Raw genomic sequence first — 24,659 nt, 5'->3', positions numbered from 1 at the left:
TACCTAGTTGCCACTTAGTACTACGGTTTAGTGGTATTTTTCCTCACTCGTAAATGAGAGGTCTTAGGTTCAATTCTCACTAAAGAAAAATTTGAACCATATTATTGCTAGCCTATTGTGAGGCTAAGCCCACTCTCATTCCTTTAGGATAGATAATATCATTTGTTAAAAAAAAAATTGTTACCTAGTTATTTGTGTAGTTTTATAAATTTTGTTTTTTTCTTAAAATTTACTAGCATTTGCCTACACGCTTTGTACGTATGAATATATTTTTTTAGAAAATGAGAAGGAGAGAGGGAGAGAGAGAGAACATGGGGAGTGGGAGGTTTTTTTTTTTAATTTTTTAGTTTTTTATATTAGAGGTATTTTAACATCACATGTAGGTGAGACTTTAATAAAAAACAGTAAAATTTAGACATGTGAAATTACATTATTGCCCATCATTTTTTTTGTGTGATAGAAGATTAATTTGTCTTTTCACCCTCTTTTGATTGACAAAGAGGATTTCATTAATTAGTGGAGATCAAATTTATATGTTAATAGTTGAGATTCGTGCTTTTTTTTTTCTTTGAAGAAATTAAATTACATGGAATTGTGTATTATTATTAACAAAAAGTTTTAAATGTATAATTAAAAAAAAAAAAAAAAAAACCATCTTGTTTAAAAAATAAAAATAAAAATAAAAATTTGACCCTCAAATTTCCCACTCTCTTTTCCACAAAGTCTCAAAGCAAAAGCTAACTTCCAATCTTTGGTTTGTTAATTATTACTTCAATTTCTTTCACAAAACAACCACCAAATCGTCATCACTCTCAATCAAAACCCTCTCTTTCTCTCTTTCTTTCTTTCTTTCTTTCCATAATCCTCCAATCCTTGGTTTGATAATGGTTTTGGTTTGCCCCTTCCTTTTCCTCTCTCTCTCTCTCTCTTTCAACACTTGTGCTTGGTGGGTTGTGCGGCTGAGGTGAAAAATGGGCCCTAAACTCCACTGAGACATTTTTGCGAGAGGGGTCTCAATCTATTCCTCCACTGCTCTCTTTGCCTCCTACTCTTTGTGCTGCCTCGCATTTGGAGGTTTTGGGTTCTCTTCCTTTTCGTCTTTTTGTTGAAAATATGAGATCTTTGGAGGTTTTGGGTTGTGATTTTTGAAAATTTGGAGGCTTTTTCCAAGTGAGTTTTTTTATTTTTGATTGGTTTTGATGAGAAATGAAGTGAACAATGTTGGGTTTGTGTTGTTTTCCAATTGGGGTTCCTCTTCCTGTGATGTTTTCAGATTGTGATTCTTCTGCTGAAAGTTGAAGATTTGAATTTTGAGGTGGAGTTTTTGAAGTTGAAGTTTTGGTTAGGTTCAAAAGTAGGACATTATGACTGAGAGATTGGTAATTTGATTTCTGAGGTGTCGTTCTTTTGCTGCAAAAGCTGGTATTGGGAAGTTCCTCAAAGGAAGAAAAGATGGACAGAAGGATACAGCCTCCGTTGGTAAGTTTCTCTTGTCAGTTATTCTACCATTTTCATGTTTTGCTTCCTATACTGTGCCCTACTGATCTTTCGTTTTCTGACTCTTACATTTCGAATTGTCCGATTCTCCGGTTTTTCTTTTGATGTGTGTGTGTGTGTGTTATAAGTGTTGGAACTATGGAAAATAAAAACATTAAGAAGGTGAATGGATGGTGGATGAAGTTCGGCTGTGTCAGCTTTCATTGAATCCAGGGAGAATGCTGGTTGTATGGTTAATTGTTGATGAAAAGTTTATATTTTGTGAGCTTGGAAATTGTGTATCATAAAGTGCATGTTTTGTCCAATAACTTCAACGGAAATCGTATATCAGTTGGATTGGTTCCATTTCCAACCAATTTGGAATTTCTCTAGTAATGCAAACATCCTTCATGCCTGTTCTAAGGTGTAAGAGGCAACCAAAAACACTAAGGGAGGACAAACATGTGAACAACAAGGTTGCAACACAGACAATCTTCCTACTTGTTGGTACCTGTAGAAGAAAATTTTGGCTTCTCGCTAATTCAAAACCTATACTCTTGTCAACTCTGTTTTTATCCTTTTGGTTTCTGTTTCCAGGATTGTCTTGTTGCCGAGTGCTGATTTTAAGTCTGTCATAGATCAAATATATAATTTACATTTGCATGAGTTTCATATGTGTTTAATTGGCTGCAAACCTGTTGTACCCCCGTTTGTGATATTGAAAGGAGTTCGTCATGCTAGTTGTTCATGAAAATTATTAGAAACGATGGAAGATTATCCATGCCACCTGCTCCTCGTGGTAATGACTTACCACGAGATCTGGGAAACCGTGTTTGCATAATGCATTTGTGGAGTTGCCGTATTTCCAAAGTAAAATGGCCTGGTTGATTGTTTAAGTAATATACATTTCGCTTTGCAGGTTGATTCAGCAGCTTGCTTATGTAGAGTAGATGCTGGCCTTAAAACTGTTGCTGGAGCTAAAAAGTATGTCCCTGGGGCAAAGCTCTGTCTTCGACCCGACATTAAATCATCCATTCATCCAACTAGGAGTAAGCCTTCGCGTGGTGAGAGTAGCCGCATTCAATCCCCTCTGCTTCCTGGACTCCCCGATGATCTTGCTGTTGCTTGCCTAGTTCGGGTCCCAAGAGTTGAGCATCGTAAGCTCCGCCTGGTTTGCAAAAGATGGTACCGTCTTTTGGCTGCGAACTTCTTTTACTCCCTCCGTAGGAACCTTGGCATTGCAGAAGAATGGATATATTTAATTAAGAGAGATCGAGAAGGGAAAGTCTCTTGGCATGCTTTTGATCCCGTATACCAGCTCTGGCAACCCCTCCCTCCTGTGCCTAAAGAATATTCTGCAGCCCTAGGGTTTGGTTGTGCTGTACTCGGTGGCTGTCACCTGTATTTATTTGGAGGAAAAGACCCGCTAAAGGGATCAATGAGGCGAGTCATTTTTTATGATGCCAGGACCAATAAATGGCACCGTGCCCCAGATATGCTTCGGCGGCGCCATTTCTTTGGCTCGTGCGTTATAAATAACTGCTTGTATGTTGCCGGCGGGGAGAATGAGGGAATACATCGGTCCCTGAAATCAGCTGAAGTCTATGATCCCAACAAGAATAGATGGTCCTTCATTTCAGAGATGAGCACCGCAATGGCTCCCTACATTGGGGTTATTTACGAAGGCAAATGGTTCTTGAAGGGGTTAGGGTCTCATCGACAAGTTTTGAGCGAGGTCTACCAACCAGAAAACGACAGCTGGTACTCTGTGTATGACGGAATGGTTGCAGGCTGGAGGAATCCAAGTGTTGCTTTAAACGGGCATCTCTATGCTTCGGAATGCAAAGATGGCTGCAAACTTAAGGTTTATGACAAAGCGACGGATTCTTGGAGCAAGCATATTGACAGCAAGATGCATTTGGGTAATTCTAAGGCTTGGAGGCAGCTTCCCTTGTTCCCCTCAATGGTAAACTTTGCATCATTCGGAATAACATGAGCATCTCGCTGGTTGATGTTTCGAAATCCAGCGATGTTGGCGAGGCAAGTGCTGAATATCTGTGGGAAACTATAGCAGGTAAAGGGCAGTTCAGGACCTTGGTCACGAATCTGTGGTCAAACCTCGCCGGCAGGAACCGCCTTAAAAGTCACATAGTTCACTGCCAGGTTCTTCAAGTTTAGAAACTGTAAATTTGTATCAAATTCAAAGGTTCACTCTTCTGGTTCGGATGTTTCTGAAAATTTCGCGATTCGATGGACTGCATATGTAATGTTGAAGCCTAGAGGCTTCGCCCTGTCTGACGACAGGGATTCTAAAGTCCATCGGTATATATACTCGTGTACCATGTGCTAGGTGTTCGACAATGTTTGTTTTGGTGAACTTACTTACTCACATATACGATACACATGTTCGTTGCTATGTGCAACTGTTCATTTTCTTTCATATCGCTGCGCTTAAACGAACAACAATCATGAGATCTGCCACCTCTCTCGGTGATCTAAAATTCGAGAAATTTAATCACGAAAACTCAAAACTGTTGTACATGAATCCGACGACAGAAAAATATTACACATATCAGATACATAAGTTTCTGCATTACACTGCTTCGGGAAGCGCCTGAATGCCAATTATTTGTTCATGTTTGTTTTCATTTTTCATCTAACAATTGGCTACAAAAGAATACAACATTTCCTAAATTGGTATAAAAAAATAATAATAATCTCCCTACAATTTCATCACATACCAACACCTACTTATTGCGCCTTCATGTTTAACCCGGTCTCAGATTGCACGAGATGTGATCTTGCCATGGTGAAGCATCTTTCCTTCTGCTTTTTGTATTCATTGTATCGCAGGAAGAAATAACCGAGATAGTCGAAATTGATCAGAGAAAACTTTGCCTGCATACGATTGAATGGAATTATAGTCAGCGATAAATTTGACGGTTTGGGAGGAGAAGCACAAATAAGTAAGAGGTATACCTGGATTATTCCCCATACAGCCCAATATAGGTGTGAAGCTAACATATATGTATTTGTCTCAACATAGAGAGCTTCAAGTTCCTTGTCTGATACCTGTTGGTATGTAAAATATGAACGAAAACTTAAGGAGCAGATTATCATCCGTTAACATTAACTCCGCCTTTCAATTAACACCAGAATTATTAATTTGAAACCAGTTTACCTCAAGTGGATTTTCAGGTTGTAAATAATGCCTCAAGAAGAAGTATTGTTCATCCTTATTCGGGCATCTGCATGGACACCGTGTTCAACAATCAAAGGTAATCCCATGAGATCGTGATGGTATGAAATAAAAGAAAAGAAGATAGAACAAGAAACAGAAAACATACGAACTGTAGTCGCATTCATAGCCTGCATATTCATTGAAGTGATTCCCAATGTCGAAGCCTCTATAATTGTATGATCCGTACTCAAAATCGATGAAGTAGAGTTTATCTGGAAACTCATCAGAAAAATCAATTAAGTGGAAGGAAAAAAGTGGAAAACAATATTACTTTCATTTTATAAAGTTATGAAACGAAAAATTGAATCTATTCTAGCTTTCCCCCCAATGCATGTCCAAATTCTATTTCAAGCACCAGGAACCCAAAACTACCATCACGAAAATCTCATTCTGTTTCATTTCTGACCACCTTGGACATCCAATAACAATGGTGGGCACAGGAAGACGTCATAACCCTAGCCCCTAGGCAACTATCACGAACAGATATTTAGCAGGATTGAATTCTGACTATTCTTTTAACATCATAGGAAGATAAAGTTCTTTTTAGGAGTCAATCATAAGAGACGGTGAAAATAAGTGTGGAATACCTTCTTCGTCATTAACCATTATATTTCCAGAAAGCAAGTCATTGTGAGCGAAAACGACTGGAGCATTAAAACGGTCTGTCAATTCCTGTTCCATTATCAGGAGAAACATCTAGGTAAATATGCACAAAGTACATTAAACAAACAGTATACTAAACCAACACAGAAACAGAAAATGACAATTGGAAACAAACTTTTTGATACAAATAAATATATTCCTTTATCGTTTCATCAACATATCATTGTTAAATCACTTCTGCATTTGCCTTCCACACGTCATTATTATGCCAATTTCTACATACTTTCTAAGTTGATTAGAAGGATAGCCGAGTAAACAATGATGGTGGAGATACCTTGAGCTCAATCATTTCATTGTGAACTTCACTAAATGAAATGGTCTTATAAACTTTCTGCTTCTCATTGTCATCAAATTCAAGAGCAGATGCTGCAATGAGAAGGTGACTCAATCATGAGAAAACTTACATGTATGAACTGATGTTAAAAATTATATGAATTGTAAACCCGCCCATGAAAATCAGGCCACTTCCAGCCACCTAATATCAATTTAGCTAACAAGACTTAGAACATAACATATATGAGGCAGGTAAGACTAAGAGATAACCTTTCTCAAAGAACTTGAACAGGTCAATCCACAACTGAGGTTCCTTGGAACCTGGAATTTCCACTTGATGGAATCTGCGCAGTTCCTTGGCAATATCGGCAGCCAGCTTTGGATTTCTCATGTCTGCCAAGAAGGGAATAAGTTAAAATCATGTCAATGGACAGATTCAGTTCAGCAAGAACCCTGAAAATGCATATGATTTACTTCAACGAAAGTGACCTCCTGTCCCTGAACTTGTATACCAGTTTCAATTGCCTCAAAGGACATTTATTCAAAATGAGAGTTGACCAAGAGATTATCCACTGACCGAATGAGAAAAGATTTTGAAGGGTGGAAGTGGTGGAGTAAAGGGGTGAATTAGTCCATCTGTTTTTTAAGTGTCGTATAAAACCTGAGAACTCTTTATATTGTTTACTTGATTTTCTTGCTTTCCCTTCGAGCTTCTTTAACAAAAAACTTTACTTTAAAAATAACATATAACCGAAGCTACCTGATGGGACTAGTGTACGTGCATTGATAAAAGATTGCACCATCCCATTGGCAAAAACTCCAAGCAAATTTGCACCAAATCCTGCAGCGGAGAGGTATTTGATTGCCTGAAGACAATATGGAGTGAGAATTTACAAAGCAAAGCATACAATTAAAACATCACCAATAAGTAAAGATAAACAATCAGTATAGTCAGAAAGCCATCTCATATAAACATCAACAGAAACACGAATTTATGGCAGTTACATTAAAAAAAAATTGCAAATGGGGCATAATCCAAGTAGACGAAGAAGTACTCAGATCTGCTTTACCTATAAAATAAACTAACCAAAACTTTAAAAGAAAAGGAAATGTGAGAGTTGAGTAAATGAGCAGCCAACCGGACCACAACGGAGACTTATAAAACAACATTACAAAACTTCTCAAAACTACCTGCAGTTCGCGTTCCCTATTGATAACATAATCGGTGTTAGGCCCGTACAACCGCACTGTCACAGACACGGTATTTCCATTCTCTTCCTTCACAGTCACCTTCAGCACTGCATATATCAACGATCACTAACTCAGTTCAGCTCTACACCATAAAACACTCAGAAAAATCGAATGAACAATAACGAACTCAAAGTTTTGTTTTTCGATAACAAATTTTCACATACGATAACTTCTCTTAGCTCATAGAATCCAAAAACAACAAACAAGAAGAAGAACAGCGCTCACATTGATTTGTGATGCCGCCGGAAATTGTCTCCACGGAGAAGAGAGAGTTCTCCAAATTTGACCACTTCTTAAACAGATCCTTGCACAATTCTCTGCAAATTCAATCACATAACACATTAAAATATTAAATTTACTCCTTATAAAGTAGACAAATTAATTAAAAAAAAAAACGAAATTGAATCCATTTTTCATATTTTCCTCTCGTTTCCTGCAATTTCTCATCCACCAAACTGGATTTACAAAAAAATGTATCTATAAATATCAATTATTTATCTGAGCTAAAACAAGTTGCACAAAACGAACTGAAGGCCGTAGAAATTGAGCATATATACATATATAGAGAAAGAGATAGAGGGAGACTGACATGATGAGAGGCGAGATGTGAGAGAGAGGGAGGGAGGGGTCGACGGATGAAGGAAGAAGAATGGATCTGAGAGGTGGAGCAATCTGAAGCTTGCTCAGCTACCTCCATGGCGTTCCAGATGTTCTTCACCGCTCCCATTTCTCTCTGATTTTTTTTTCTTTCTTTTGGCTGAATTTTTTGCTTTAATTTTCAAACGCAACTACTCTTTCCGAATGCACAACCGAAATTTCCAAAGCTCCTGTTTAACCGGGTGATGTGGATTGTGGAATGACCGACTTGGGCTTCCGACAATTTATCTTTTGCCACGTGTGTCCTGTTATATTAGAAGACCGATACGGGGTCCTATCAAGAAAAAGCAAGATCCTATGTGGTCGACTCCGAAAAACAATATCTTATGAGGAATTAGTCGATGACTTGTATAATTTTGTTCAAACGATAAAAAAATTAATATTCAAATTACTTGTATAAATTGGGAACCCATGACTTGTATTAGAAGGAATCAATCGCGCATTGGTTATACAACTCGTATTTAAATTTAATATAGAGATTTGAACTTAATTACAGGGTGAGAAAGTTCGCTATACTCACGTTTGTGAGGAATTAATCGCATTAAAAAAATAAATTTATGGAGAATATATTGCAAAGTTAGGAATATGTATATGTATGAACATTTGGAATTCGTAAACACATCCTAGACTTTATGTGAGGTTCCTAACAAAGAGGAAACCAAATAAATAACAGAAATATATTAATTTATTGATATGAATAATTAATTATAAGTGAGGTGAGCCACTTATAGTTTGCCAAGTGTTGAATTCCGGTTTGCGATTTGGCCTAGTGTTTATTCAATATGACATGTGTCAGTGATAGGTGTTGAACTGGCAATTTGGAAGTATGCGGCGTGGACGACTCATCAAATAGGTAATGTGAAAGGAAATGACTTTAGAAATTTCATAGTATTGGTAGTGTGAACGAAAGAGTTCGTGTTTGAAAGTTTCATCACATTTGGTAATGCGAAAATATTTTAAATAATTTTAGTATTACGAAAGATTCGAATTCAAGTGTATAATTGTAAATATACTATTTTAGTTATCTCGGTTAAAATAAAGTATGCTAATAGATTTATTGTCTATGAAATATTATACTCATAAGCGTTTTTTTACTTGAAATATTAACATGTTAAAAGTTTTATCCAAAACTCAAGTTATTTATGAAAAAACACTTAGAAGTGGTTTTCTCCTAGGCGCTTTAATGCTTTTATATTTTTGTGTCATACCGTGGGAGGATAAAATCTGGTTTCGACTCATGGGCCACTACCAATCATCAAAGGGGAAAGTGTTGTGCAAGTTAAAAAGCCCACATGAAATATACCGACGTAAGGGAACGTGCTTAGATAACTACCCCACTATGGAGGAGAAGTGGGAGAGGGCGATAGGTCGTGGTACTTGTTCCCAAAGCATGCAGTCATATGACAGATGACCACTAAAGAAGTGGGAAAGGAGGATTGGTCGTGATGCTTGATCCTCAAGCATGCAATCCTATAAATAGGGAGAGGAGCCATAGAACAAGGTACGTAATCAGAACCCGAGAAAATCCAGAGAATAGAAAATCAATCGATTGACTTGAGCGTCGGAGTATCTCTTGCAGGTACTACCTGGGCAAGCTACTGAAGAAGACTATTCGGGGGCATCTCTAGCGAAAGATTCGGCGAACGTGAGGATTGTGGTCAACGAATCTATGGAGGCATTTCTTCTTGTGAGAAATCTTGCTCCAACACATACTTAACTAAAAGAGTGGTACTATACACATACTCATTTTTTATCTCCCATACAATTCTCTCAATTTTCGATGTTGGATCAAATGATTTGAAGAATATCAAAAAATAAAAATTAACATAGACTATAAGAAAAGTAAAAATGAGTGTGATAACACCTCTCAACCAAAAAACTTTTGATCGCCGTGTTTGCGCTGCGGGACTTTATGGGTCACGGGCCTCGATTTGTAACAGGCCAAAAAGGACCGAAGCCCAATTACTTTTAGGCTGAAAGGATGAGATAAATCTTGAGTTTTAATTACATCCGGGTCAGAAAGACCCGGATTTCGTACTCGGTAGGAAAATTACTACTTTGAATCAATCACTCCTGTTCTCCCCTCTCAACCGTCTTTTCTCCTCCGCCGAAACCTTCGCCGCTACTCCGCCCCATCGCCTCCACCAACCCTCTCTCACTCTAATTTTTTCTTCCTCTCTCTCTCTCTCTCTCACTCGCTCTCACTCTAGAACTCACACGGTACACAGACGATGCAGAGGCAACTGCTGAAGAAGCTCAGACTGAAACCTCCCAATGGACTCACCCAATTCAACCAACGAGTCCGTACACATTTCTCACTCTCCCAAGCTTACATTCCGGCCGAATCTCTCACTTATAGTTCCATCTGCTTATATCACCATTTATGGGTTTGGTTGTTTTGCAGAGAGAGATGCACAGCAGGAACAAGAAGGCGATGGAGTTGATAGCCAAAGGCTGGAGTGCCCTTAAGGAAGTCGACCGAGTCATCGATTACTGCGAGCTCAACGATCGCCGCCTCATCCCTCTCTTACGGGTAATTTTTAATTTATTTTCTGATGTTAATTGTGTATTTGCTCTAACCCCATCTGTGAATTTGTATTTTTGTTTATGGATTTGGATTTAATTTTTAATTTTTGACGTAAATTATGTATTTTTCTCAAACCCCATTTGTGAATTTTTTTTTTTTTTTTTTTTGTATATGAATTTTATTTATTTATTTTATTTTAAAGTTTTTATTGTTTGAATTTGTATCAGGCAGCAAAGGAGAATTTTGAGTTGGCTTTGGAGGCTGACAATTCGAATACCCATGCCATGTATTGGTTGTCCAAATTGCATTTGAAATACCATGTCCCGGGAGCCTGCAAAGCTATGTAAGTGTGATTTCTCGGAGTTTTAATCGATTCGTTTAGGTGTTTTTCGTGTTGCTTCACTGATGGTGATAGTCTGCATTCCCTACATTACTACACTGTATTGTATTTTAGAGCACCTGGATAAGCATTTGATAAGAAAAAAAAAAAAAAAGGAACAGGAAAAGTAGGTCATGTAACTTATATTTTCGTCTTTTTTGTCATAACAGAGGAGCTGCCTTGTTAGTTGAAGCAGCGGATATGGGTGATCCGGATGCACAGTACGAACTCGGTTGTCATCTTAGAGTTGATGTAAGAATTCTAAGAAGTTTGTACTTGAAGTATAGAAGTTTTGTATTTATTTATTTATTTTTGGTATGGATCAGTTTAGCTTTCTTAACGATAGTTTATGTTTTCAAAATCTATGAAGTTTAGTGATTTCCGTTCTTGAGTTCACCCCTATTACTGATTTTCCAACTGTTTTGGTTTTCCGTTAGAATGAATACGTCCAGTCAGATCAGCAAGCTTTCCATTATATAGAGAAGGCTGTTGACCAGGTATATTTTCACAATGCAGATACAAATTATAATGATTCTGAAATGTGGTTCAAAGCCTTACTTGAGCTCGCTATGTTCTAGTTGCATCCAGGTGCTCTTTACCTTCTGGGTTCTGTGTATCTGACGGGAGACTGCGTGAAAAAAGATATGGCTTCTGCGTTATGGTGTTTCTATAGGGCATCAGATAAGGTAAACGAGCTCCTACTACTCCCTACTCAGTTTCAACAATGGATCGTCAACAAGGGATATGCATGTGGGTGGAAACTAAGTACTGGTGATGGAAAAATGGACATTGTTTAAACAAACTTAAATTGCTTTAGTAGTTGTAGATTTTTGTTTTGTAAAAATGGTGATCTTTGAAACGGGCTTAGAAATACTTGATGAGCTATTATGACATTTACATAGACGAGTAAATTAACACTTTCGTATTTCTTGGCTTGAGTAGACACTTTCTTCCACTTCCAAAATGAGTTTTAAGTTTCATGATCCAAAACATGGTTGCATTTTGCCTTTGTAATACCAAACCCTTGTTTCTCCAAATAATTTATTAGTTGTAGCAACTCTCTCTCTCTCTCTCTCGCGTTGGACTAGTGCACCATTTTGCTTTTATTCCTTTTAATATATGCAGGGACATGCTGCTGCAGCTATAGCATTTGGATCTCTTCTTCTTAGAGGTCTGTTCTTCCAACCACGCTTCTTTTGTTTTACGTGAAACTTGGTTTCCACTCATATTCATAGCTGGTGTAACTATGAAGGATGTGTAACTATGAAGGATGATTTGGGAGTTTCACAGTTTTACTGGTAGTTTTTTGCGATCTTTCTATAAATAAAAAAAAGGGGGTTCTGGATAGTGATATTATCACTAACTGTCGAACAAATGGCATGGCTATATTTTATTTTTCTGCATTCCCTCATAGGAGATGACAGTGCGGCAGCACCAAGAATTTACATTTCATTTGCCAATTTTGTAATGATTTTTCTACCCTTAATGATAAAATTGCACGTCTTAGGTGCTGAAATCCCAGAATCTGTGACGAAGTTTGCTTCAAAGAGGGGTCCTTTGGCCAGAAAGGAAAGCATAACAGATCCCATAGAGATGGCAAGAGAACGATTCCAGATTGCTGCGAAAGCCGGGTGTGATCTAGGACTGAGATGGTTGGAAAGACTCGAGGAGGAAGAGAAGCATCTATTGACTGGATCTGAAATGGCCGAACAAACTTAATGAGGGAAATGTCTAGTAATCGGACATTCTACTGACGGGATAGAACTCTTCCAAGATTTCTCGAGACGGAATTGATATGCGTCCATATCAAAGTATGCCACGCCACAATCCGATCCTGTAAAATCTCTACCCTGCATGAAGATTGAATCTTTTGTATACATTCTTCATATTTAATGTATGCCCCATAGTAGGTTCCATTTTTCTACTTTTCCCGGGAGTCAATAACTATTCATAACTATTATACAGCGGGATTAAGTTCGAACTATCATGCAAGCGGGTGGAACACTGCTCTGGCTATCTAGCTTATTCACATTATGAGTCAATCACAGGTATTGACCTCGTCGTTCATGGAGTCACCATCCGTGGATAGGAATACAAACTACAGTGCTCGTGACATCGATGAACTTGAGTACACAAAAGCGAGCATCAAACTTTTTGCAACGGAATACACAATTCGGTGGTATTTCATACAACTGATGGAATGATATATGTATGACTCATTTGAAAGTGTTTTTAATATGACTAAAAGCGCTTTTAGAAAATGTTTTTGGATTTCAAAAGCGTTTGCTTCTTCCATGATGTACTTTTAAGTGTTTTTTCAAGATTTACTTGCACTTTTACTAAGTATTAGTTCCAAAAATATTTTTACTAAATACGCTTTCAGCTATTTTAAAAGCACTACAAACAAGCTTATAAACTCTATCTCCATATGACTTTGTAATTTGTATCATTCGTATTTTGTGATGATGTAGTTGTTCTATAAAAAGGTCTATAGATGTTTTAAAAGTATAAAATACTCAAAAACTTTTTAATCGTCAAATTTCGAATTCAGTTAAAACATTTAGGGAATACGAAACTTCAGAGAGTATTATTGGGGCCACATAGTGTTTAGGACAGCTACTTAGCCAAAAGTCACAACTTGCACGTAAGAGCACTAATAGGAAGGCCTTCTATGGCGATTGTCAGTTGAATCTCCTCTATTGAATAGTAATTGCCTTTAATGAACAATAATTATCTTTTGCATTTCTACTCTTAAACTGAATAACCATGGCAATAGGTAATAAAATATTAGTATTTTTTATTAATAAAAAATAATTTTATTTGTAATTTTGGATAGGATTTTTAACCTGGTCTCGTTACGCCACGTGTTATTATACTAGGATTTCTACCATTAGATTACAGAAAATTTCTACCGTCGGATTACAGAAAATTTGAAATCCAACCCTTTAGATTCTGCCACGTGGCATAACGGTAACATATCATTTTTTTTTTAATTTTTTAAGTCGAAAAACGTGGATTGTTGATCTAGAATCGAACAGCTCAGATTGTGCCATGTCATCTAGCTATTGGGGGAGTTTTGAATTTTTTTTTTTTTTTTTTATCATTGGAAATTGAATGGTCCAGAAAAAAAAGCCATTGAAATCCAACGGCTAAGAGGGTGCCATGTTACACCCAGTAACAACCACTTTCATACTATAACGTGCAGGCCCCACCACCTAAAATATTGTCGGTAATGCGCTCCTATGCACGCGTGTGGTGCACTCACCTGATGCAAAATTTTTTATAGCATGGCTGACGCCATGTTGACATCAACATTGCATCACAAAGCCCTTAGGCACTCGGCCCTTGAACTCCTGCCTACCCTCTCCTATGGGCTGCCCCTTAACCCAATTGCTCGAATGGGCTGGAGCTAGTTTGGGAGGCAATTGGATTGGATTTGCTCCCAGTCCACGGGGCTACCCAGCATGCTGGAAGTGCTCATGGTCGTTGGTTTTCTTAATACAGAAGTTCACTTCGCATTCTTAGCGTGCGTTAGAGCACCAAAACGTCCTACAATTCCCAGCATAGCAACTAGCCACGTCACCACTTGAAAGATATTTTTTGAGAAATGATCGGCCTTGTTACGGTTCTATTGGGAACACGGTGGTACATTACATGTTTTTATGTAAATAGTGGAAAATTTTTATTTTTTAAATTATTAACTTTTTAACACACATATCTCATCATTTGTATAATGACAGGTAGTCTACTATCTTGTATTTCAATCACACTGAAAAATTTCTCTCCAATACGAAAGAGAGAGGATCCTCAAATAACATTCGTTTATTGTATATCGTGCGGTCATAAATCATTGTAAATTTTTTTATTTAAAATTAAATATAAACAGTGCCTGAAAAAAAATTGATCGCATGATATACAATGAAGGAATGTGATTGACGAATCTTTGAAATCCTGTAAAGATGATTCGGGAGGATCGGATTTGGATCCTCTCCTGAGCTAATGGAGAGGATCCTCCTCATTAATCATTCTGAGTCGTTGGATTTTTATCTAACGACTACAATCATTATAACTTTAAAAGGACACCCTATTTGTAACCGTTGGATAAAAATCTAACAATTTAAGATGATTGATGAGAAAGATCTTCTCCATTATCTCAAGAGAGAATCCAAGTCCGGAAGGATCCTCTCTGAATACGTAATACCCAATTAAAAGGGATCCCAGAAAGGCCTCCACGTCACACGAAACCAGGGCCGTTGAGAAAAGCAAAAAAGAATAAAAATCGGCGAACAAAAATTCGCGGGCTCAGCATGCGCGCATTAAATGAACGTGCGAAAATACCATCCATCTCTCCATCGCGCCATCGTGCGAAAATGGTGTACGTATTTCAGAGAGAGAGAGAGAAACAAGAGAGAGAAAGAGAGTGATTTTACTACACACTGTCACTGCAGCCTTTTCTCTCATCGTCTACATCGTGCTTTCTCTCTCTAAAATACCTACACCATTTTCGATATTCGAGCCAAACCTCCGTCCGTACGGCTCCCCGAAACCTTAATCTTCTCTCTCTCTCTACATTTGTATAAGATCTTTCGTTTTATCTCCATTTTTCATCTGAGAATTTGTTTTGCAGAAAAAAACCATCCCAGATGACAATGCCTTGTTCCGATTCCTTAACCGAGTCAAACCGGAACCCGACTCGCAAGCCCTTTAACTGCTACGTAGCTCCGCACCTCCGAAACACTGGCGGCGGCTCGTATGCTTACGGTTACGTGCCCCCAATTGAGTCCACCCAGTACGGCTTTAGGCAAAGCTACACTGGCCGTCCCGGAAAGCAAGCCGACCGGAACGGTCGGGGTCGCGGCGGCGGAGGACGAGGTCGCGGTCACTTTTGGGCACAACCCCCAAACCCGTTTGATAATGTCTCTGAGAAATTTGATCAGCTCAAAGTCACTGAGGAAGAAAGCGGTGACAATGGCGGTATCAATTTCGAAGCCTACGAAGACATCCCAGTGCAGGCGAGCGGCGAGGACATTCCGCCGCCCGTGGACACGTTTCTCGAGATCGATTTGGGCAAGTGTTTGAAGGAAAACATCAAGCGGTGCAAGTACGTGAAGCCCACGCCGGTTCAGCGCCACGCTATTCCGATAGCCATGGCTGGCCGCGACTTGATGGCCTGTGCTCAGACCGGGTCCGGCAAGACGGCTGCGTTTTGCTTCCCCATCATCAATGGGGTCTTAAAGAATGGCGTCGAGCGGTCGCCGGCTCGCGCCGGGGATCGTGCTGTGTGCCCTACCGCCCTCATTTTGTCTCCGACGAGAGAGCTGGCTGGTCAGGTATGTAAATATTTGCTACATTGTGGCCATATTTGAAGTTCATGTGCTAATGGGTTTGTGATTTTAGCTTAATTTTGTTTGGCGTTTGTTTTTTTTTGGGTTGGTTTTTTAAATTTTTGGGCAGATTCATGATGAAGCTAAGAAGTTTGGTTATCAGAGTGGGGTGAAGATTGTTGTTGCTTATGGTGGAGCTCCACTTCTCAGCAGGTCTGTGTCGATTTCAAGTTATTTTCTGCTCTAAAGTTTGTGTCGATTTGTTATCATTGCAAGCAGTATGATGTGTTTATTCATTTCTTGGCTACTGATATAAAGCTAGCTTACTCCATTCGGGCTTACGTGCACTTGATGAAAGAAATATCGTGAATCATATAAACATTTTTGTGTTTAAGATTAGTAAAGTGTAGGGTAGTGAGGGTGTTTTGTCATTGCCGTTTCTCTTTTTGTGTTTTTACGATTGTACTGCTCTATTTTGTTGTAATGTATTTAGATATGTTGATTCGGAAGACTTATGGTATCGTTTTTTGTGTTGTGTTCATTGGTAACTATGGCTTGGTAATCCTTGACTCTGCAGTTGCGTATGCTGGAGAGAGGCTGTGATATTCTTGTTGCAACTCCTGGGCGCTTAGTGGACATGATTGAGAGGTCGCGAGTTTCGCTGAGAAATGTCAAATATTTGGCATTAGATGAGGCTGATAGGATGTTGGACATGGGTTTTGAGCCTCAGATAAGGAGGATTGTTGAACAAATGGACATGCCTTGCTCTGGTGCAAGACAAACGTTGCTTTTCAGTGCTACATTTCCAGATGAAATACAGGTGCACCAATTAAACGTTAATGCTCTTTCGTGTGATTAGATGTTATGCTTGGTGTGTTGGTTTATTCTAGCTGCATATTGTATGATTGTTCTCTTTTAGGTTTGATAATCAATCAAAATCTTGTGGCTAGCGATAAGCATTTACTAAGCATTCATTAATTTGTTTGTGTTTATAATTACCATCTTCTGCAGAGGCTTGCTGCAGATTTTCTGTTAAACTACATATTTCTCACTGTTGGAAGAGTTGGATCAAGCACAGGTCTCATCACACAAAAAGTTGAACTCGTTGAGGATATGGACAAAAGAAGCCATTTGATGAAGCTTCTTCATAGCCACCAGGCTCATGGAGCTCATGGAAAGGTATGATGACAATTTAAGAATTCTCGAGCTGTGACTGTAGCATTGATTTGGCAATGATATTTACTTTTTTATTTTTTTTATTTTTTTTATCGAAGAATGTTCTTAACAATCTTATGGTTTTGGGAAATTGATACTTTTCAAGATCTGATGCTGAGGTTAATATTGTTCGTGCTTCAGGCTGCCTTAACCTTGGTGTTTGTGGAGACCAAGAGAAGCGCAGATTCTTTAGAAAACTGGTTACGCGTGAATTGTTTTCCAGCTATAGCAATACATGGTGACAAAGTGCAAAAGGTTAGATTAACATTTTGTTCTTTATTCCAGATATCTTATTGTTTATATGAAATTGTTGTGGTTATGTGCACCATTTATTCTGTATAGTTATCGAATGTTTTCTGCATTTGTTACAAGTACAATGAGGTTTTGTAGTTGTATGGATTCTTTTGCTGTCTTGCAATTGTCGACATTTGGGGTTTGTTTCAATGTCTTCAAAACTTAGGTTAAACATGTTATTCTGGACTGGTAAAAAAAAATTTATTGTCTGCCCTTGATGCTATCTAAAGTATTATTTGACTTGCCAATTTTGAAGGAGAGGGAGCAAGCATTGAGATCGTTCAAGTGTGGCAAAACTCCAGTATTGGTTGCAACTGATGTCGCTTCGCGAGGGCTAGACATCCCCCATGTTTCCCATGTCATCAACTTTGACCTGCCAAAAAGCATAGATGACTACGTTCACAGGATTGGACGAACAGGGCGTGCTGGAAATTCTGGTCTTGCAACTGCTTTCTTCAATGTCAAGAACCAGCCACTCGCAAAGGGACTCATGGAGCTGATGCAGGAATCAAACCAGGAGGTTCCAAGCTGGCTGAGCGAATATGCTGAGGGCGAATCACAGACTTATAGCAGTGGTGGCAGTCGGAACACTAGGTCTGGTGGCAGTAAGTTTGGTGGCTATGACTTTCGTGGGGACTCCCAATCTACGCATGACAGTTATTATGGTCCAAGGAGCTATGGCTATGGAGATTATTCCGCTGGCACGTCTGCTGCTACCTACAATGATGCTGCTGTTCCAAACGGCTACGGAAGCTATGAAATTATTATTGCTGATGGGTGGGATTAGAGATCTGCAGGAACACCTTGGGTAATATTTACATAGAGGGTAGTAATGTTAATAGATAAAAGGTGCAGAAATAGTTGCTGAAGACTTAGGTTACATGTTGGATATTAAGTGATTAACCAAATGGTTGCTTTTGGAGGATTATGGCTCTTTCTTTTGTTTTCTTTTTTTTTTTTTTTTTTTTGAGTTGGGAATATTCTCTCCCAGATTTACAGAGCAACCACATTTTGTAAAAGTATGATCCAGAATCCCAGTTTAATGGATCAGTAACCCTCTACAAATCTCAATTTTTGGTGTTGATTTTTCGTTGAGATGATATCCTGTTCGTGTTTTAAAATTCATCGATTGGATTAGGGCAGGACGTTTTCTTTCTTCAGGCTGTTTGTTTTTGTGTTATGACTGATGAATATTGAGTACTTTAGACAAAGTAGCCCAGGTGGTGAGGGATGGCGGGATAATGGTGTTTAGTCCTGGTTCTATTTTGGTCAATGGAGATTGGAGATTCGAACTTGGTATCTCGTCCTTTTGAAAAATCTGTTAAAACCCCAAGACGCATCTACTCAGATTGTACATAGTAAGAACATATAAGAAACACAGTTTTTATAAATTTGTAAGTGTGACCACGGCTAGCCAACCCCGGTTTTGTATTTGTCAGCAAGGTGCCCTTGGTAGTCCACACCATGTACAACTAGCAATCAAACTCATTTTCCTCCCCTGAAGACAACTTGAACTTTTCTTGACCCCAAAGAAACGAGTTTGAGAGCGTGATGAAGTAAAGATTACTTTCAGTTTGATGAATGTCCAGCCAAACCCTGTGTATATATATGGACTAAAAAGAAACCACCTAGCTACTTTTTGATGGATGATCCAAAATTGCAAATTCGGACTCCATAAGGGCGCGTATTAGATTTCTTCCTCGTTCTCAGTCAGTATTCGTTTGCATGCTTCGTAGCACATGAAGGAAATCCCAGCAGCTGGGACCAATTTCATGTAGCTCGGCCCTAACCCTTTGTACAGGCCACTGATTCCTTCACTTGCAAGAATGCTCGAAAGAGCGTCAAGTATGTGCTTGTACTGCCTCCCACTGAGAGCCCCAACCTGCATTCTCTTCCGAGCCACCTCAAGCGGGAAAGTTGCACCGCTCGAAATTGCAGCAGCTGCTGATCCGATCAGGAGAGTCGTTATGTTTCCGATTTCCTCCTTTTCGAAAGCTTTCTTGTAAGCTTTTGAGAGGGCGTCATAAGCAAAATAGTTGGCGGCAGCGTATGGAATTACGCCAATTAAACTCGGGGTGAGGCCTCTGTATAGCCCTGCAGGTCCCTCCTGTTGGACAATTTTTGATACTGCGTCGAAAAAGTTATTGTACACTCCTCTCTGCAATCAAGTAAAATATGTGACTTTGAGTACTGATGCGAAGAAAACAAACCAATGAATTCAGTAGTCCTTTCTGAATTTCGGGGTCTGATTTACCTGGATGGTTAATCGTGTTTTTAACAACTCTAGAGGGTATGTACACAAGGTTGAGCTGAATCCGGCAACAGCGCCTGCGATTGATGAAGCGGGGATAGGGATTTTCAGCTCTTCACCAGGTCGAGTTAAGTGCTTCTTCACCGTGTCATAAGCAAATAACTACACAAGACCAGAGTCAGAAATATGAAGTTATACTAGTCGGGTTATGGAACAGATGTTTGTTCTTTATAAAGTTAGAATATCATTATCGCTAACAAAACCCATCGAGATGTTATCAATGAACAAACATTAACGAACATTCTGCATAAAAAATTTCAAGACGAAGATAAATTCTTTGTGTCGAGTATCAAAATTTACACGTACAATTCACGAGTATCAATTCGTGGCGATCGTACCTCAATAGCCTTGCATGGAGCAACCCTGATGACATTGACCAAAGTACCCCTAAACAAGCCCTGCCATCCATCAGCTTCCATGATAGAATGAAACACTTGAGAAGTACTGGAGTGGCGACTGCCCCCCACCATCAAATGCGTCCGTATCGTCTCCAACGGAGCAACCGCCGTCCGCGACACCACTCCCGCCACTGCTCCGCTCAGCAGCCGCCTCAGCGAAGCATTCCCAACCTTTATTTTCAATCTCAAACCCCCACCATTACCATTAATTTTCTGAATCTTCAACAGCTCTTCTGCTTCTGCAACCTCCAGCAATGCCTCTGCCTCCACCAACTCATCAACCCTGCCAATCCGAAACCCGAACCCGGCGTCGACATGTATGTCATGTACGTGGAGCTTAGAAGCTTTGTGGTTTGGTCTATGGAGTTCTGAGGACTCGGTGTGATACCAAATCCTCTTGCAACTTGAACGCTGGCAAATAGTCCACCGGACTGCGAAGGATTATTTAGAGGACTGCGTCGGATTCTAATCCCGGAAGAACAAGAGAATACTACATCGTCGTTTGTATTTCCAGTACCCTGCAATCTTCTTCCACCCATTAATCCAAAAGCTTGAAACTACATAAAGATCAAATCTTTCAGCAGAAAAAAGAGCCCGGGTGGATATAAAATTTGATATTTTTGGAGGAAGAGGAGAGAAACACTTTCTACTTCAGCATTTGTTGTTTCTCTGTTTTCTTTGTGGGTGTGAGAAGAGTAGGGTTTTGTTTGCCAACACTCCCAACTTTTTTTTTTTTTTGTCGACCAACACTCCAAAACTAAGGACAGCCAATTATATTTGATTCTTTTGGGGTACAACACTCCTTTGGAATTATATTTTGTGTTTATTAAAATATAAATATTCAATTGTTTTAGATTTATGACTTTGTTTGCATTTACTAACGAGTAATGCTAGGAAGATCAAATTTTTTAAACCAAATTTACAAATTAAATGATGTGATTGTAGATAATTGAATTATTAACTAAGTATTGATTAACGTGTTTTTTTATTTTTATTTTTTTATATTGATGACACAACATTTGGCTTACAAATTTAATTTAAAATTTTGATTTCCATAACATTATCTTTTACTTACACATATGATATTAATTATTTCATAAACACACATTACAGTTCTTAATCCAATACATGAAAAGAATAAAAATTACAGTATCTCATTTCAATTAGGGTATGCAAGGCATGGATGTCATTCACGTGTTATACCCGAACAACCATGTATGAAATTCACGAGAACATTATTTATTTTATATATGAACAACCAAGATCATTTCCATTCATAATTTCTATCATTTACAATAATTTTTGAATTACGGCTTATCTCATTTCAAATAAGCAGAGCACACCATTGATTTTAACGAGTTAGATTTTCATATTTCAGACAACTCATCCAATGTGTATCTTCGTGGTACATTTGTGTGCTTTTTTTTTTTTTTTTTTAAATTTTATTTTGTAAGATGATTTCTTAGCAGTTTGAGGCCACGAGATTCAGATAGAATTTGGTTGTTGATGTTTCAAATATGTCATAAGTCGGATAAAGTTATATTTTGATTGGAAGACCCTAATCAACTACGTGGCTATGTTTAATACCAAAAACCACACGTCCACAAATTTCATAATCGAGATTATCTGATTCTCTCTGTCCGGAGCCAACGTACCTAAAAATTCAGACTACTAAATTTAAATCTTGCAACTCTCATTAGCCTATTCTACTGGATCACTTTATACAAAAGGCCTGGATCTCTCTCTCTTGAACGGTCCAAATTTCCAAGTCTGTCGACCGGACACAGATATCCGGTTGCGAGGAACGCAACATGCACGCACAATAGAAATTGACCCACTTGAGAGGGAGAGAGAGATTGAAAATATTTCTGCTGAAAAATAAAGGAGTCTTACATAATAATCTTCGATTCCAAATGATTAAACTTGTAAAACCTACATCAAAACTCCACAGCTTGTAAATGTCATGACTAATAACAAAGTCACTTTCCCTTTCCTTTCGATGAAGATCCCTTCTTTAATGGCTTCTTCTGGATGTTCTTCTTCGGTTTTAACGTGCTTGAGGACATCCCCGGCGTGTTCTTTCGCTTCTTGTCCTTCTGACATTGTACATGTTAACAGCCTGTGTCACAAAAATTCAATTAATAAGTGGGACTCAAACTATATGAATACGGCAGGAGAAAACATTTGACAGCGAAAGAGATGAACCTTGTCGACGTTAAATATCTCATGGGAATTCTTAGAGATTAGCTTGTTCAGTACTTTATCTGTTTGCTCCTTCTCTTGTGATTGTTTTCCTTTTCCTTCTACAACCGGCAAAAACTGAAAGCAAAAGCCGAAAGAATAAGGGGCAGGTACTTTATCAGCTTATTGTGATGTGCAACAATTAGTTGAACATGGCTAGGATGAGAATTACATACCTTGCGGAACTTTCCTTTATGTTTAGGAGGCTTTTCACCAGGCAATTTCTTGTCAAACTTACCACCGCTGGCCGTTGCGGTTGCTGCTATTCCAGCTACATTACCCAGTTCATCTTTAGAAAACTTCTTGGCTGCAGACTGGGTTCCTGTTATGGGCAACCGTGTGGCAGCTAGCTGAACATGGCTGTAGAAAAAGTTTAGTTAGATTCTGCGGTGCAATGCAAAAGATACATTCAATGATCACTAATACTTTCCCAAAGAGTGATTTCCACTATAAAGGCTAGCTTATCTCATTTTTCTGGTTAAGGCTCAGCTTATATTGATTTGTAGTTATCGATTGCCCCATTGGATGTCTAAGCAGCTAGGCTTTGAATAACATGGAGTATAAGGACAAACCTTGGTAAAGCACCGACTTTCGCAGCTTGCTTCAAGTTCTGCAACCTATTCTTATCTTGCTTTTCAACTCTTTTCTTCTTATCCTCTCGCCTTTTAGCAAAAGGATCCTCCCCTGGAACTGAAAAAAGTAACAAGCATGGGCAAGATTATTTCGAGTTACCTTGGCAAAGCAAAGCATGCATTTCAGTGCTTACGAAAGAAAATAACTCTTCTGAAAGCATTAAGGCTTTGAATAAAATTACCATCATTCTCCTTCGCCTCAATGATAGGTACACTATTCTCATCATTTGCCCGATCATATCCAAAGCGACGCTTCCAAGTTTCAGTTGGCTCATCATATGCAATCTTGTCTCTTTTACGGTTCTTGATACCTACAATACATATCAAAAGAATGTAACCACCACGTATAAGTTCAGCTTAAGGATATTCCACTTTCTCAAAATCTTAAATCCAACTAACTTTCTCAAGGCCCAAATGCCCACATATGAGAAACCTAGACAAAGTCTTAAAGGGGGGAAGAAGAAAGAAAAAAAGAAACAGAAGAAAGGTACTGTTCGACTCATACAGTAATGACTAACCTTTTGTTTTGGCAAAAGTTTCCCATTTTGTTGGAGGTTTAGGCACTGGCAGCTGTAGAAAACAAAAGAATATGCCATTGGCAGTCAGATGTTTGTGCTAAGAATACAATAGCAACTCTTAGTTCGGTTACAGAAAAAAAATAAAACCAGCTGCATCAACAGCCCGTTTGCATACGCTAACATTCTAGTCAACCAATTTACATGAGAGGAACCGTAAATTGGCAGCACGACAAGGGGGATCAACAAAAATCTCGACAATTACCTAAACAGCCTTAAACCTTCTTTTAAAACAATAGATTGTGAAGCACTATACATGTTTTCACTATCGAATGCTTATATACATGATCAAACGTATTAAAGAACGTCGTTGGAGGATCGTAAACTAAGACGAATGACTTACATGCTTCTGTCTAGGCAGTTTAGTTTCGGGACGCGGCAACTGCACAATGGGACCGTCTATGTCCTCAGTTGAAGGTAAGTTGAAAAGGCTATTCGCAATAGCTTGAACCAACTCGGTCCCTTTCGTTATACATTCCTTCACCAATTCCTCCCTAAATACAATGAAAAAGACAAATCAGATTTTCACCCACTGAACAAAAACCTATCAGGTAGAAAATTCACTATTCCACAAGACTTCAACTTTACAGCTGGGATTTCTCCTGAATAAAAGTCCCAATTTCCAAAATTAAATTTTCAATTAGTTTCTGGACAGCAATAATATAAAGCCCAAAAGTATAATATTAACACAAAATAGAGATAAATTGAATAATTAAAGAAAAAAATAACCTGGAGGAGGGGATGGAGGGGAAGCTGTGATGAGGGTCGAAGGCCATGAGATTACCCAGATCGACTTGAATCTGCTGCTGCGGCGTCTCCATTGCCGCGACCTCTTTTGGTTTTGCAGCTCGCGCCTTGAAAGCTGAAGAAAGAAGAAAGCTAATCACTTCAGGTTTAGGGTTTTTGTATAAAAACTAAACGACACAAAACGCGGCGTTTCTCTGTTTGCCGTATACTCCAAATACACACTAGATTGGGCATATCCAACCAATAACAAGGTGCCACATGGCTTGGGACTTTTCTACGTCGTTACATGATTCATTTAGAACATCATTAGCTTGATGTCCCGATTTCATGTTAGGAGTCCTTCTACCATAAATCGATGTATAACATATGCTACTTTTAATAGTTCAATCCACTCGTTAAGTTCTTTAAAAATTTTTAACGCACATTCATTTATTGAATTTAACAATGTATGTCAT

At 38.7% G+C, this 24,659-nt stretch overlaps 5 protein-coding genes and 1 pseudogene across 8 annotated transcripts; 3 read left to right on the top strand and 3 right to left on the bottom strand.

Annotated features, from left to right (window-relative positions):
* The first annotated feature begins 730 nt into the window (after nucleotides 1-730).
* LOC103958296 lies at nucleotides 731-3,916 on the top strand (annotated as a pseudogene).
* A 29-nt stretch (nucleotides 3,917-3,945) lies between these two features.
* LOC103958298 (probable ethanolamine kinase) lies at nucleotides 3,946-7,724 on the bottom strand. The gene is given in 12 exon segments (XM_009370554.3): nucleotides 3,946-4,374; nucleotides 4,456-4,548; nucleotides 4,658-4,724; nucleotides 4,824-4,929; nucleotides 5,305-5,389; nucleotides 5,655-5,746; nucleotides 5,924-6,046; nucleotides 6,414-6,519; nucleotides 6,845-6,951; nucleotides 7,130-7,221; nucleotides 7,494-7,537; nucleotides 7,539-7,724. Coding segments are annotated over 12 exon segments (1,155 nt in total). The 5' UTR covers nucleotides 7,632-7,724; the 3' UTR covers nucleotides 3,946-4,227.
* Nucleotides 7,725-9,610: 1,886 nt separating this feature from the next.
* Nucleotides 9,611-12,810, top strand: LOC103958299 (putative beta-lactamase HcpE). 4 transcript variants are annotated; one of them, XR_668887.3, is made up of 9 exons: nucleotides 9,612-9,861; nucleotides 9,966-10,094; nucleotides 10,316-10,431; nucleotides 10,638-10,719; nucleotides 10,905-10,964; nucleotides 11,046-11,153; nucleotides 11,593-11,638; nucleotides 11,975-12,303; nucleotides 12,433-12,810. XR_668887.3 is itself a non-coding variant. In XM_048585451.1 (8 exons), the coding sequence occupies exons 1-8, from the start codon at nucleotides 9,836-9,838 to the stop codon at nucleotides 12,184-12,186; spliced, it is 783 nt and encodes a 260-aa protein (XP_048441408.1). In that variant the 5' UTR covers nucleotides 9,611-9,835; the 3' UTR covers nucleotides 12,187-12,391. The 4 variants fall into 4 exon arrangements, 3 of the variants coding, with proteins under 3 accessions (XP_048441408.1, XP_009368830.2, XP_048441414.1); XM_048585451.1 differs by lacking the exon at nucleotides 12,433-12,810 and having other exon boundaries at nucleotides 9,611-9,865; nucleotides 11,975-12,391; XM_009370555.3 differs by lacking the exon at nucleotides 12,433-12,810 and having other exon boundaries at nucleotides 11,975-12,391.
* A 2,008-nt stretch (nucleotides 12,811-14,818) lies between these two features.
* Nucleotides 14,819-18,371, top strand: LOC103958355 (DEAD-box ATP-dependent RNA helicase 52C-like). Its single transcript, XM_048585427.1, has 6 exons — nucleotides 14,819-15,797; nucleotides 15,922-16,008; nucleotides 16,369-16,611; nucleotides 16,803-16,970; nucleotides 17,148-17,261; nucleotides 17,557-18,371. The coding sequence occupies exons 1-6, from the start codon at nucleotides 15,111-15,113 to the stop codon at nucleotides 18,085-18,087; spliced, it is 1,830 nt and encodes a 609-aa protein (XP_048441384.1). The 5' UTR covers nucleotides 14,819-15,110; the 3' UTR covers nucleotides 18,088-18,371.
* A 298-nt stretch (nucleotides 18,372-18,669) lies between these two features.
* On the bottom strand, nucleotides 18,670-20,770 carry LOC103958305 (adenine nucleotide transporter BT1, chloroplastic/mitochondrial). Its single transcript, XM_048585416.1, is given in 4 exon segments — nucleotides 18,670-19,458; nucleotides 19,555-19,713; nucleotides 19,950-20,314; nucleotides 20,317-20,770. Coding segments are annotated over 4 exon segments (1,227 nt in total). The 5' UTR covers nucleotides 20,549-20,770; the 3' UTR covers nucleotides 18,670-18,987.
* A 1,091-nt stretch (nucleotides 20,771-21,861) lies between these two features.
* LOC103958304 (ribosome biogenesis regulatory protein homolog) lies at nucleotides 21,862-24,347 on the bottom strand. Its single transcript, XM_009370560.3, has 8 exons — nucleotides 24,187-24,347; nucleotides 23,801-23,951; nucleotides 23,401-23,452; nucleotides 23,065-23,193; nucleotides 22,823-22,940; nucleotides 22,427-22,610; nucleotides 22,215-22,328; nucleotides 21,862-22,128 (listed from the first exon to the last, which is right to left on the bottom strand). Exons 1-8 carry the CDS (start codon nucleotides 24,276-24,278, stop codon nucleotides 22,057-22,059), a joined length of 912 nt encoding a protein of 303 aa, XP_009368835.2. The 5' UTR covers nucleotides 24,279-24,347; the 3' UTR covers nucleotides 21,862-22,056.
* Nucleotides 24,348-24,659: the final 312 nt, after the last annotated feature.

Source organism: the organism of the source record quoted next, unplaced genomic scaffold, assembly GCF_019419815.1.
Source record: "Pyrus x bretschneideri cultivar Hongxiangsu unplaced genomic scaffold, Pyrus_bretschneideri_v1 Contig1, whole genome shotgun sequence".
Lineage (NCBI taxonomy): Eukaryota > Viridiplantae > Streptophyta > Magnoliopsida > Rosales > Rosaceae > Pyrus > Pyrus x bretschneideri.
Note: the sequence above shows the minus strand (reverse complement) of the source record. Positions and strands in the feature narration are given on the sequence as shown.

What these genes read in the sequence shown, in the direction of transcription:
- LOC103958299 (XM_009370555.3), top strand. Translation starts at nt 9,793, where the DNA reads ATGCAGAGGCAACTGCTGAAGAAGCTCAGACTGAAACCTCCCAATGGA. An exon ending in TCACCCAATTCAACCAACGA is followed by an intron (nt 9,862 to 9,965) that starts GTCCGTACACAT and finishes GTTGTTTTGCAG; the next exon opens with AGAGAGATGCACAGCAGGAA. An exon ending in CCGGGAGCCTGCAAAGCTAT is followed by an intron (nt 10,432 to 10,637) that starts GTAAGTGTGATT and finishes TTGTCATAACAG; the next exon opens with AGGAGCTGCCTTGTTAGTTG.
- LOC103958355 (XM_048585427.1), top strand. Translation starts at nt 15,111, where the DNA reads ATGACAATGCCTTGTTCCGATTCCTTAACCGAGTCAAACCGGAACCCG. An exon ending in CTCCACTTCTCAGCAGGTCT is followed by an intron (nt 16,009 to 16,368) that starts GTGTCGATTTCA and finishes TTGACTCTGCAG; the next exon opens with TTGCGTATGCTGGAGAGAGG. An exon ending in CTCATGGAGCTCATGGAAAG is followed by an intron (nt 16,971 to 17,147) that starts GTATGATGACAA and finishes TTCGTGCTTCAG; the next exon opens with GCTGCCTTAACCTTGGTGTT.
- LOC103958304 (XM_009370560.3), bottom strand. Translation starts at nt 24,278, where the DNA reads ATGGAGACGCCGCAGCAGCAGATTCAAGTCGATCTGGGTAATCTCATG. An exon ending in AACTGCCTAGACAGAAGCAT is followed by an intron (nt 23,453 to 23,800) that starts GTAAGTCATTCG and finishes TGTTTTCTACAG; the next exon opens with CTGCCAGTGCCTAAACCTCC. An exon ending in ATAAAGGAAAGTTCCGCAAG is followed by an intron (nt 22,329 to 22,426) that starts GTATGTAATTCT and finishes TTTTGCTTTCAG; the next exon opens with TTTTTGCCGGTTGTAGAAGG.